This window comes from Hyperolius riggenbachi, chromosome 4 (assembly GCF_040937935.1).
Source record: "Hyperolius riggenbachi isolate aHypRig1 chromosome 4, aHypRig1.pri, whole genome shotgun sequence".
Classification (NCBI taxonomy): Eukaryota; Metazoa; Chordata; class Amphibia; order Anura; family Hyperoliidae; genus Hyperolius; species Hyperolius riggenbachi.
Window position 1 is genome coordinate 387,111,762 of NC_090649.1, and position 13,144 is coordinate 387,124,905.

At 43.9% G+C, this 13,144-nt stretch overlaps 1 protein-coding gene across 2 annotated transcripts in view; it reads left to right on the top strand.

The window, feature by feature from the left end:
* HEATR5B (HEAT repeat containing 5B) overlaps positions 1 to 13,144 on the top strand; it is a 106,917-nt gene that overhangs the window by 32,661 nt on the left and 61,112 nt on the right. For both annotated transcript variants that reach the window (XM_068232131.1, XM_068232132.1), the window contains exon 8: positions 12,350 to 12,599. In XM_068232131.1, coding sequence (XP_068088232.1) covers positions 12,350 to 12,599 — 250 coding nt within the window. The remainder of the gene's footprint in view (positions 1 to 12,349; positions 12,600 to 13,144) is intronic.

Here is a 13,144-nt window from a genome sequence, read left to right on the forward strand (position 1 = left end):
GCCTGGCCGGCTCACAGGGCTCTGCCGTCTTAAGGCGCGTACACACGCACTACCGCCGGCAACGACTGGTCTTTCAGACCCTCCCGCTGGGCGGACGTTCAGCCGACAGTAGTTCGTGTGTACACGCACTACTGTCGACTGAACCGTCCGCCCAGCGGGAGGGTCTGAAAGAACCTCACGGTAGTGCGTGTGTACGCACCTTTAGAGATGGCGGTGTTCTGCAGCGAATAAAGAGCTACGCCATCGGCGGGAGCTACGAGAACATGCAGCGGTGAGCTGAAATCTACGCCCTGGCAGGTTTTAGGGGATCAAAACTGGGTAGATTTAATTCAATGCCGCCTGGAACTGGTTAAGGAAATGGCTCTGGACAGCACATAACTACCTACTTGGCAGCATGTTTTTATTTACAAGGAATGTGTTTTTTCAAGAAAGCAGTCAGCACTGAAGTAGTGCGTCATTCGCATTACTTGGTGTTTATCTTAAAACAGACCATACGATTGGATATAATCTAAAAAATGTTACATTAAAGAGACTGATTTGTAAAGTGGTGGGAAAGCCTAAAGGACAACTGTAATGAGAGGGACATGGAGACTGCCATATTTATTTCCTGTTAAACGATACCAGTTGCCTGGCAGCCCTGCTGATTTATTTGGCTGCAGCAGTGTCTGAATAACACCAGAAACAATCATGCAGCTAATCTTGTCAGATCTGACAATAACGTCAAACACCTGAAATGCTGCATGCTTGTTCAGGGTCTATGGCTAAAAGTATTAGAGAAAGAGGATCAGCAGAGTTGCCAGGCAACTGGTATTGTTTAAAAAGAAATTAATAATGCAGCCTCAATATCGCTCTTATTACAGTCGTCCTTTAAAGGAGTTATCAAGGCATTTTAAAAGAAAATAAGTGCTACTTATCCGGGGCTTCCTCCAGCCCCAAGCTCCCACATGTCCCTTGCCGCAGCTCCGCCATCAGCCATTCGCCGCCGCTGCCTCCCGGTCCCCGGCGATGACGTCAGGTCGGCCTGTACTGCGCCTGCGCTAGCGGCGCTGTCAATCTCCGCCACGTGGACTGGAGCGTACTGCTCAGGAGGTCGGCCTCATGTCATCGCCGTGGACCGGGACGCAGTGGTGGCAAACAGCTGACGGCGGAGCTGCGGTGAGGGACATACTGGGAGATGGGGCTGGAGGAAGCCCCCAGTACATAGCACTTTATTTTCTTTTAAAATGCATGACAACTCCTTTTCCTTTAACCATTTACTGACATCCTAACGTATTAAAACGTCATGCTTACCGCTATTAACAGAAACATGACGTTTTAATACGTCGCGCATTCCCGCCGCTGCTACCGCCGTGTGCGCGCCGCTACTGCAGCTGTTTCCGTCGGGATCCCGTGCTGGGTGATTGGGAAAGAAGACCGAACGGTCCTCTACCCAATCACAGTGCCTGGAGTGAATGGACGTGACCGCGAACAGCGGCTACGTCCATTTACAAAAACAGGAAATGTAACAATTAAATAAAGTGAAGAAAAAAAAAAGTGAACACTTCCTATAATGTGTTCCCTAGCGCCATCTTGTGGCCAAAAAGTATATTACACCTACAAAATACATACATTTTCAAGTACATACACATCATTAAAGAGACACTGAAGCGAAAAAAAAATGATGATATTATGATTTGTATGTGTAGCACAGCTAAGAAATAAAACATTTAAGATCAGATACATCAGTGTAATTGTTTCCAGTACAGGAAGTGTTGAGAAACTCCAGTTGTTATCTCTATGCAAACAAGCCATTAAGCTCTCCGACTAAGTTAGTCGTGGAGAGGGCTGTTATCTGACTTTTATTATCTCAACTGTTCCTGGACTATTTACTTTTCCTCTGCTAGAGGAGAGGTCATTACTTCACAGACTGCTCTGAAAGACTCATTTTGAATGCTAAGTGTTGTGTAATCTGCACATTTTATAGAATGATGCAATGTTAGAAAAAACACTATATACCTGAAAATAAAAGTATGAGAATATTTTCTTTGCCGCTATTCTTCTAGTAATTATTCATAGTACACAACCAATTCACTATATCATATATCTTTTTTTCACTTCAGTGTCTTTTTAATAAAAACAAAATTCGCTTCCAACCCCCCCCCCCCCCCCCCCCCCCCCCCCTTGTAAAAAAAACTTGTAAAAAAAAAAAAAAAAAAAAACAGCTTAAAAAAAAAAAAAAAAAAAAAAAAAAAGTTGCCTTAGGGACTCAGCTTTTTTTAAATTATATTTTATGGGGGAAAATTAATTTTAATTTATTACATAGGGGCTTGTAATTATGGCCAGAAGAAAAAAAACCCAGAAAAATAACCACTTATATTTCAAAATAATATACTGTCGCCATACATTGTGATAGGGACATAATTTAAACGGTTTAATAATCGGGACAACTGGGCAAATAAAACGTGTTTGTTTAATCCACAGGAGAATGTTTAATTTTAAGACTATAATGATTGAAAACTGAGAAATATTTTTTTTTTCTTTTTTTTCAGTTTTCTCACTAAAACGCATTTAGAATACTAAAATTCTTAGCAAAATGTACTATCCACAGAAAGCCTAATTGGTGGCGAAAAAAAACGAGGTATAGATAATTTTCTTGTGACAAGTAGTAATAAAGTTTTCAGGGAATAAAAGGGAGGAGCACTGACAACTGAAAATTGCTCTGGTCCGTTAGGATAAAAACCCTTGGGGGTGAACTGGTTAAAGAGGAACTTCAGCCTAAACAAACACTGTCATTAAGTTACATTACTTATGTCTATTAAAGTAGATGGGTAATATAATCTCTTACCCACCCTGTTTTAAAAGAACAGGCAAGGATTTGGGATTTCACGAGGGCAGCCATCTTTTTGGTTGAAAGGAGGTGACAGGGAGCATGAGACGCAGTTCCAACTGTCCTGATCACCTCTCCTAGTTGCTAGGCAATGAGAACATCATCATCAGAAATCCCATCATGCCAAATGCCTAGGCAGTTTTCTTTGATGGGGCGGAGTTTAGCTTCTAAGCAGCTAAAAATTAGGCTTTGGTTAGAAAAACAAAGTTCTGATGTTGTGAACCTGTTAAAGAAACACCAAGCCTTTTCAGTGCTGCTGAGTAGATTTTTAGTCTGGAGGTTCACTTTAAGGGCTGATTCACATGGGTGGCTGCCGGTGGCTCGTTTTGCCGATGTCTAAGGTTTTTCCAAGCAGAAAAGCATTTGGCATGGTTTCCTGTCGATTCGCCATTGTGTTTTGAGCTCTTAGGGGATGTGGAACCACAAACGCGGTCGACGCCAGAAGCTGCATGCACAATCTCGGAAAAATCAATAGATCGCGGTGCTTGAGCAATCAGGAATGGGAACACTCCCATTCATCTCAATGCGGGATGCGGATCCTAGTGGTAAACAAGTACAGCCGCCAGCAGTTTGTACACGGGCTGCTTCTTTGCAGACCACACCCATTCTCCAAAGAAACCTTTTTGTCCTGTTTAATAAGCACTGCAGCCGTTTTGCTCCTCTCTTTAACCACTTGAGGACCCTGGGCATAAACCCTCCTAGTGACCAGGCCATTTTTTACAAAATAGGCCACTGCAGCTCTAAGGCCTCGCTGCAGGGCCATACAACTCTGCACACAATCAGCGCGATCGGCTGTTATAGGCTTCAGCCTATGACAGCGGATCGCTTCCTTGCCACCCAGGGGGACAGCCGTGTCGCACGGCTATCCCCAGTACAGTGCTGCTGTAGGTTGCAGCGCTGTACAGAGTAAATAGACGGCAGTTTCGCCATCTAACAGTCTCCTAGCGGTGATCGCAGCTCGGAGACTGATGACAGAGCAGAGCTCCGTCACTCAAGTGGGGATGTGCATGCATCAGGCCGCGCGATCCCTTGCAGAACCCTGCCCCAGGACTTTATGCTGATCGGTGTTAGGTGGTCCTGGGGCTGCCGCTGCGATCACGCCCATCGGCGGGACACGGTCGTATATTAGTTAAGTGACACTGAAGCAAAACAAAAACGTATGATATAATGAATTGTATACAGTATGGATAATTAATGGAGCATTCGTAGCAAAGAAGAGAGTCTTATTTTTATTTTCAGATGTATATGGTATGAGAATATATATATTATAATATTTGCAGTTTTTAAAGCACACTCTGTATTTTGACCTGTAAGACAGAGATATGGTACACTGGAGCCTTGGAAAATGTGCTTTATTTAGCCCAGCATTTGTTAATAACCTGCAGGGAAGTTTTGGGGCAAAGGATATAAAAATTACAATTTGTATCCTTTAGACTGATTTGAGCTCTAGTTGTCTCAGGTGAGTTCCTGCAGGAGGTATAGTGTAACTGTTTAACAACATTCAGATTATTTAGCTTCATAGTGAAAAAATTGTCAGACCCATTTTGGTCTGATTTTTTTATAGACAGAGTCTAAATGAGTGTTTTAATATACAGCATGCAACGATAAGCTCTACCAGTACTAATTGCTGCAGTAAATAAAGGCAGAACAAAGATCTTTTCACTTCTTTCATCATTACACAGCTGACACATAAACAGCTGACACTGGTTATTCCACAAATACTGTGCTGAAATGGAAATAAAAATTAAGTACATTAACCTTACCTAGTTTGCTCCATGAACTGCCAAAGCATCTTCCATTTTTTAAAACTGAACCGGGAGTTTGCAAGATATTGTAATTTTTTCCCCCTTTTTTTTTGTTTAAAGGACAACTGAAGTGAGAGGTATATGAAGGCTGCCATATTTACTTTCTTTTAAGCAGTATTAGGTACCTGGCTATACTACTGATCCCGTCTCTAATACTTTTAGCCACAGACCCTGTACAAGCATGCAGCAGATTAGGTGTTTCTAAGATTGTCAGATCCGACAGGATTAACGGCATGCTTGTTTCTGGTATTATTCAGACACTACTACAGCCAAATAGATCAGCAGGGCTGTCGGGCAACTGGTATTGTTAAAAAGGAAATAAATATGGCAGCCTCCATATTCTTCTCACTTCAGTTGTCCTTTAATTTTCTTTACACATCCTTATAAGGAAGAACTCACACTTATAGAATTTTACTACTGATGTCTAGTCCTGTTTCTCAGGACTAAAAAGGAATTTCACAATCTCAAATTAAAACGGACTTTCCAATACAAATCTCTGTCCAGATGTTAGTCAGCATTAAAGAGAAACCGTAACCAAGAATTGAACTTCATCCAAATCAGTAGCTGATACCCCCTTTCCCATGAGAAATCTATTCCTTTCCACAAACGGATCATCGGGGGGCTCTGTATGTCTGATTTTCGGTGAAACCCCTCCACAAATGTCAGTGCCTCACAGCACCACAGTACGGACATTACACTGTAGGAGCCTTGTTGCATTGTGGGATATAACAGCTGTTTACAACTGCCAAAAAAGCAAGCAGCATCTCCTTCCAGTGACATTACCTGCCAGCAGTAAACATGTTGCCATGTGATAAATGTCATAATGTAAATCTGGGAGAGGAAAGATTTTGCAATGAGCAAACACTGACTAAATCATTTATACAGAATTATTGTAAAAATTAAGCACTTTTTTGTATTGCATTATTTTCACTGGAGTTCCTTTTTAATAAACTAGCTAGATCCTGCTGACAGCAACAGTCCAGTTTTATATTAGATGGTAGTGACAAAAAGAAAAACTTGCTTCCTTGTTGTAATGAATTTCTGTCTTGTGATGTCAACTAATGATTGCCTAGTCCATAGGCTTTTAGGAAATGGTCTGCAGCCTGGCCACACACACACACGCACACGCACATACACTCTTTCAGTATGCCCAATTCATGAAAAGTAGCAGGATAGAAGTTATGTTTTGATCGCATATGAATCGGCTACTGTTTACATATTATTTGATCATCTTAAAATCAATTTTTGCATGGAGGCATGACATCGATCAGATTGATTATTGAAGGTGAAGCGCATAGGATATCACTTTCCCAGTACGTCTGCTCAGACAGCACCCCTAATGAGACTTGTCTCCCTCCGAGCAACGGACAGGAAGCTGCAAAAGATTTAAAAATTTGCATAATCAGGCGGTCAATAGTATAAATAGGCATAGTCTCTCACTCTACCTTCAGTTCTAGTTTCCTGTCCGGACGTGAAGGAGGGAGAGGTCTCAAGGTGCCATCCGGTCAGATGACTGGGGCTTGCTGCAAGGTCTCCTGATAGTCCGCTCCAGGGGAGAGCGGTATGATGTGACTAGCAGCATTCAGGAGGCTTCTCCCAGCAAGGCGGCAGATTTATGCGCGCAGACGCGCGCTCCAGGAACTTCCGCTCGGAGAAACCGGAAGTCGTCACACAGAGGCGTCCCACGTGACCAGGAAGCGCTGCAGAGCAGTTAGCGGCAGGGGCCGCGGCGGGACAGCGCCAGCTGAACGAAATGTATCAGGTGATTGGGGGTAATTATGCAAATCACTTTGCCGATAGTTGAAAAGCCACCTTGTTTCCCATATCTCAGATGTCGGCTGAGATCATGGAGGACGCTGCAGGATCCTCTACTGCATTATCTGTGGAACCTGGCTCTGAATCCTCTCTGGCAAGTAGTCTGCGGGGCATACTGCTTAGCTAGTATCTAGTTTTGTTGGTGGTTTTTTTCTGCTAAGAGGATTATGTAGCTAACATAGGCTTATTGTTTGTTTGTATTTTAGCCTAAAAAGTCTGACAAGGTGGATAAGTCGGGGACACATTCCAGTCAAGACAAACGCTCAGACAGCAAGGTTGAAAGGAGATGTGCTATTTGCAATAACCGTGTATCTTCCAGCTCTAGAAAATTATGCCAGTCCTGTACCGATAAAGTAGTGAAAAATGAGTCTCCTGCTGTATTTAAAGACTTGATGGGGTGGATGAGAGCGGAGATGGCTACAGCTATTAGGGAAATAAAGGACTCTGCTATGGCTTCCTCCTCTGCAGCCGATGCTGCTGCCTCATCTGTCACTATGCCTCTAGTTAATCCACTTGCTAGTATTATCTCTGATGCACCTCCTGCCTCTCTCCCACCAGTATCCCCAGCAGGCTCTATTGTGAATTTGCCTCTCCCTATCGGTGCTAAGAGGAAGAGGTCTGCTGAGGATGTGATTGAATCCGATTTATCAGAAGGGGAGATTTCTTCTCTTGAACAACTTTCAGAAGAGGAAGTTGGGGAAAAAGGAGATAAATCCCAGAAATTTGCCTTCTCCCCAGAACTGATGAGAGATTTTATTTCTGCCTTACATAGTACCATGGGTATTAAAACTGAGCAGAAATCCTTGACACCCCTCGACCAAATGTACGAGAGCTTGGCGGACCCCCAGTCACATTTTATTCCTGTCCATTCCTCTCTCAAGTCTATGATTAAGAAGGAATGGGACATGCCAGAAAAGAGGGCCTTTTGGCCGCGATCTATGTCCAAACGTTATCCCTTCAGTCCCGAAGATTCGGGGTTTTGGGGTCCTCCGCCAAAGCTTGACCCATCATTGTCTAGGGTGTCAAGGAAGACTGACCTATTATTTGAGGATTTCGGGAATCTTAAAGATCCCATCGATAAAAAGATGGACAATATCCTACGTAGAGCCTGGGAGTCTTCCTCTCTGACCTTCAAGCCTGCAGTTGCATCCACAGCAGTGGGTAGATCAATGAAAACATGGCTTTTAGAGATGCAGGCCAAGATTGCTTCAGGAGTACCTAGGGAGGAGATACTCAAAGATTTTCCCAACTTGTTTAATGCAGCTGATTACCTTACTGATGCTGCTGATGACTCTGTTAAGCTAACAGCAAGAACCACTGCTCTAGTGAACTCTGCCAGAAGGGGAGTTTGGGTTAAGACTTGGGGAGGCGATAACTCGTCTAAGTCAAAACTCTGCGGCATTCCTTGTGAAGGGGGTCTTTTGTTCGGTTCTAAACTGGACGAGACCTTAGATAGAACAGCTGACACAAAGAAAAACTTTCCCACTAGGAAGAGATCTTTTCAGTTTAAACGGCCCTTTCGTGGGCCATCAAAGCCAGAGAGTAACGATAAAGCAAACACAAAAAGGAGATGGGCCCCTTATAGGAACCAGAGGAACAAGCCCAACAACCCCCCGATTACCAAGTCAAATAGACAATGACATCAGGCTCCCAGTGGGAGGAAGACTTTCCCACTTCTTCGAGACATGGCAGCTCTACAGAACAAATCCATGGCTCCTACACATTGTATTAGAAGGGTACAGAATAGAATTCGATGTCACGCCTCCTCAGAGATTCCTTCTCACTCCCTTACCTTCAAACAGGCTAAAACAGCTTGCTCTTCAGAACGAGGTAAAATCTCTACTCCACAAGAAGGTAATCAGGGAGGTTCCCTCATGTCAGAAAGGCCAGGGGTTCTATTCGCCAGTATTTCTGGTCAAAAAGGCTCAAGGGGACTTCCGCTTCATTATCAACCTGAAGGGTCTAAACAAGTCAGTAACATACAGAAGGTTCAGGATGGACAACATTTTGTCTGTGATTCGTCTCTTACAGAAGGACTGCTTCCTGGCATCCCTGGACCTGAAAGATGCTTACCTGCACATTCCTATCCACCTGTCCTCGCAGCAATTCCTCAGATTTGCAGTCCTGCTGGACGGAGAGGTAAGACACTTTCAATTTAATGCTCTCCCCTTCGGATTAGCCTCAGCACCATGGTTGTTTACTAAGGTCATGGCAGAAGTACTTGCAGTTTTGAGAATGCAATCAATTAATATCATAGCCTATCTGGATGATTTACTGATTTGGGGTTCATCTGCAAGCTTAGTGAGTTCCCATCTTGACTCTTGCATAGCCTTCCTTCAGTCGTTAGGGTGGCTAGTAAACTGGGAAAAGTCTTCCTTATCTCCTTGCCAGAATATGGAGTATCTAGGGTTCAATGTTGATACTTTGAATGAAAGAGTTTTTCTCCCTGATAGGAAGATCTTTTCCATACTTAATGCTGTTCTCTCTTTTCAGACATCAAGAAGCATTTCACTGAGAAAGGCGATGGCGATGTTGGGACTATTAACAGCTTCGTTCCCTGCGGTTCAGTGGGGACAGTTTCACTCGAGAAGCTTACAGATATGGATCTTAAGAAGTTGGAACAGGAAGCAATCTTCCCTAGACAAGAAGGTGATGATCCCGCACGATGTCAAAGTATCGTTGCTATGGTGGCAGATTCGAGACCATCTTTCAAGGGGGCGTCTCTGGCAGTATCCAAATCAGACAATTATAACTACGGATGCCAGTTCGTGGGGATGGGGAGCCCACCTGGATCTTCTTCCAGCCCAAGGTCGTTGGTCAACCAAGCTGAGGTCTCGCTCGTCAAACAGCAGAGAACTGGAAGCGGTATGGCAGGCATTACAGTCTTTCAGCAGCCACATCAAGGGCCAGCATGTTTTGATAAGATCAGACAACAGCAGTGTGGTGGCATACATAAATCGCCAAGGAGGAACAAGAAGTCATCTTTTGTGGCGTCAGTCATCTCGAATTCTAAACTGGGCAGAGGAAAACCTGGATTCCCTAAGCGCCAGCCATTTGAAGGGAACATCGAACCATCTGGCCGACTTCTTAAGCAGAAAGACCCTGGACCAGAACGAGTGGACTCTCAAGCAGGAGGTCCTTCAACAGATTACGGACTTATGGGGGTGTCCGGAGGTAGATTTATTCGCCAGGAAAGTAAATACGAAGTATCAGAAGTTTTGTTCGCTCCATCCACGAGACAAGCCTTGGGCGATAGATGCCTTCTCCATGAACTGGGGTCACCATCTGATGTATGCATTCCCCCCATTGCCTCTCATACCCAAGGTCTTGAACAAGATCATACGGGATCAGGCTCGAGTGATATTGATCGCACCATTTTGGCCAAAAAGACCTTGGTTCACGTTACTACAGACTTTAACGATATCTCAGCCAATCACCCTTCCTCTCCTCCCGGACCTTCTGTCTCAGGGACCTGTGTTTCACCAGAATCTACATCTACTTCATCTTACAGCATGGAACCTGAGTGGAAATTGTTAAAGGCAAAGGGACTCTCTGATGGATTGGCGGAAACTCTTATCCAGAGTAGAAAGAAGGTGACTCGTCAGATTTATCAAAAGGCCTGGAGAGTGTTTAATGAATGGTGCAATGAAAAATCTATGCTCAATAACTCTGTCACATCCGTGCTGGAATTTTTACATGATGGTTTCCTGAAAGGACTCAGTATAAGCACCCTTAAAGTACAAACTTCTGCTTTGTCTGTATTTTTGGAGAGGAGACTGGCTCAGGAACACTTAGTGATCCGTTTCTTTGAAGCTTTAAAGAGGATTAAGCCTACTATAAGGTCTAGAGTACCTACTTGGGACTTGAATACAGTCCTTCAGGGGCTTTGCAAAGCTCCGTTTGAACCCTTAGAACAGGCATCAGACAAGATGGTAACCCTTAAGACTGCATTTCTATTAGCCATCACTACTGCTAGACGACTGGGGGAATTACAAGCTCTTTCTATCAAGGAACCATACTGTGTGATATCTGATGATCGAGTTACATTGCGGTTGGACATTGCCTTCCTTCCCAAGGTTGTATCGACATTTCATAAATCTCAGGAGCTGTATATTCCTTCTTTTTGTGCTAATCCAGCTAATGATAAAGAAAGAGAGTTGCATCTCTTAGATGTAAGGAGATGTCTGCTTTATTACCTGGAAAGAACTAAATCATGGAGACAGACTGAGGCAATGTTTGTCATCTTTTCCGGAAAATCTAAAGGAAAAGGAGCATCTAAGACCACTCTGGCTAGATGGATAAAACAGGCTATAGCGACAGCTTATCAGATTCAAGGCAGACAGCTATCTTCACCAGTGAGAGCACATTCGACGCGAGCTGTTTCAACCTCATGGGCAGAGAGGGCTGGAGCCTCCATCGAACAGATATGCAGGGCAGCTACCTGGTCCAGCCAGAATACATTTATAAAGCACTATAGACTTAATGTGTCAGCTAACGCTGATTTATCTTTTGGCAGAAAGGTTCTGCAGGCTGTGGTCCCTCCCTAAATATATATATGTATCGTGTATATCGTCTCATTAGGGGTGCTGTCTGAGCAGACGTACTGGGAAAGACCAAAATTACTTACGGTAACGTCTTTTCCAGTAGTCGCGAAGACAGCACCCCTACAACCCACCCTGGGTACAAAGATAATAATAATAATATATATATATATTTGTATATATATGCATATATATATATAGAGAAAGAGAGATATTAAAAACATTAAGCATCATTTGGTGTCCGTGTCGTTTGTATAGAACTGAAGGTAGAGTGAGAGACTATGCCTATTTATACTATTGACCGCCTGATTATGCAAATTTTTAAATCTTTTGCAGCTTCCTGTCCGTTGCTCGGAGGGAGACAAGTCTCATTAGGGGTGCTGTCTTCGCGACTACTGGAAAAGACGTTACCGTAAGTAATTTTGGTCTTTTACTATGTGGTCTACTAGTTGATCTACTTTCAGTTAACCTCGCTGAAGTTGATCGTCCAACAAAGTCGATTGATTTTGTCAATTGAATCAGAATCGGTAGATATATGGCTACCTTAAAGGGAAGGTCCAGGCAAAATAAAAAACAAAACAAAATTTACTTACTTGGGGCTTCCTCCAGCCCCTGGCAGCCGTCCTGTGCCCTCGCCGTGGCTCCCGGTGTCCTGCGCTGCAGAAGCCAACCTCGCTAGGTCGGCTTCTTGTGCATTCCATTTTGCCGGTCACGTGGTCTGGCCGACATCGTCAGTATTACAGACCCGATGACGTCAGTCAGACCACGTGACCCGCAAAGTGGAACGCACAAGAGGTCGGCTTCTGCAGCGCAGGACACCAGGAGCCACTGGAACTGCGGCAAGGGACATATCGGCTGCCAGGAGCTGGAGGAAGCCCCAGGTAAGTGGATTTTGTTTTTTTTATTATGCCTGGATCCCCACCGTGTGTTTTGAACTGATGATTGTCTACGGTTTATAGGCTCTAGCTAATACATTTTGGTTACCCCATATGGTGAAAGGAGACTGAGCTATGTTGCAGGATTTGGGGCCCCTTCCAGCTGATCCAGCACTAAAAGCAAAACTTGTTCTGCTCATTAAGGTTTGAAAAATATCTTCCTTCTGCAAAACTCTGATCAGGTGCATCTTCATTTCTTGGCATGGTCATGACAGTTATATCTGTCAGTGAGCTGAAGCTTCCTTTGCTTTCTGTAATTGCTGCTCTGTTGTGACTTTCACGGCTATTTCTGTGTCATGAAATTGAATGGTGTTGAGTTGAATGCTTACATTTTAGGGAAAAAAGGAACAATTTTTTTTTTTTTTTTCAAATCTTTTCTCATTCCAGGCATATGTAGTATTTGTCACTACGTTAGGCGGACAGTGGTTGGAACGCAACTTTGCCACCTTTCTTTCCCATGTGCTTGACCTGGTCTCTCATCCACGCGCTACTCAAACGCATGTCGAAGCGGTCTATTCTCGAAGATGTGTATCGTTTATTTTGCGTGCCACAGTGGGCAGTTTGCTTGGTGAGAAAGCACAAAACGCAGCAGCTAAGGAGATCTGCCAGGCAATCAGCAAACAGATGAAATCAGTTGGTAAGGTGTTTTGTTTGTAGCTTATATCGAAAAGAAAAATGTTCATTTATTTTATGCATTTATGTAGCTTTGCTTTGTCATACCCTCTAGCTTGGAAACGATTGACCATTTCCTGTGCTTGTTTCTCAAAGTCCTCTTTCCTACAATTGTTCCTACGCAGCCTAAGAAATTGACTGTATGGTATGCCCGATTTCACATGTGGCACTATGTAGAACAGCGTTTGTGGCAGTGCCCTTCCTATGTCCCTTTGTCACCAAAGTGCCATCTAGCACTTTGATAGTCAGATAGTCAGATCGAGAAACGGACCTTGGAACCCCCCCCCCCCCCCCCCCATTCACCTGTGAACGACATATTCACATTAAGATGTTCTAAAAATAAATCAAAGCATTCTCTGGTGGATCCCCAATCGACCAGCACATCATCCACATACCTGTGCCATGCCCTCAAATTACATCTATATGGGTTCCGTTCGCTATAGATGTACTCGGCCTTCCACCTAGCTAGAAACACGTTTGCGAATTCTTTGTGTCACTGGCAGGAAGGAT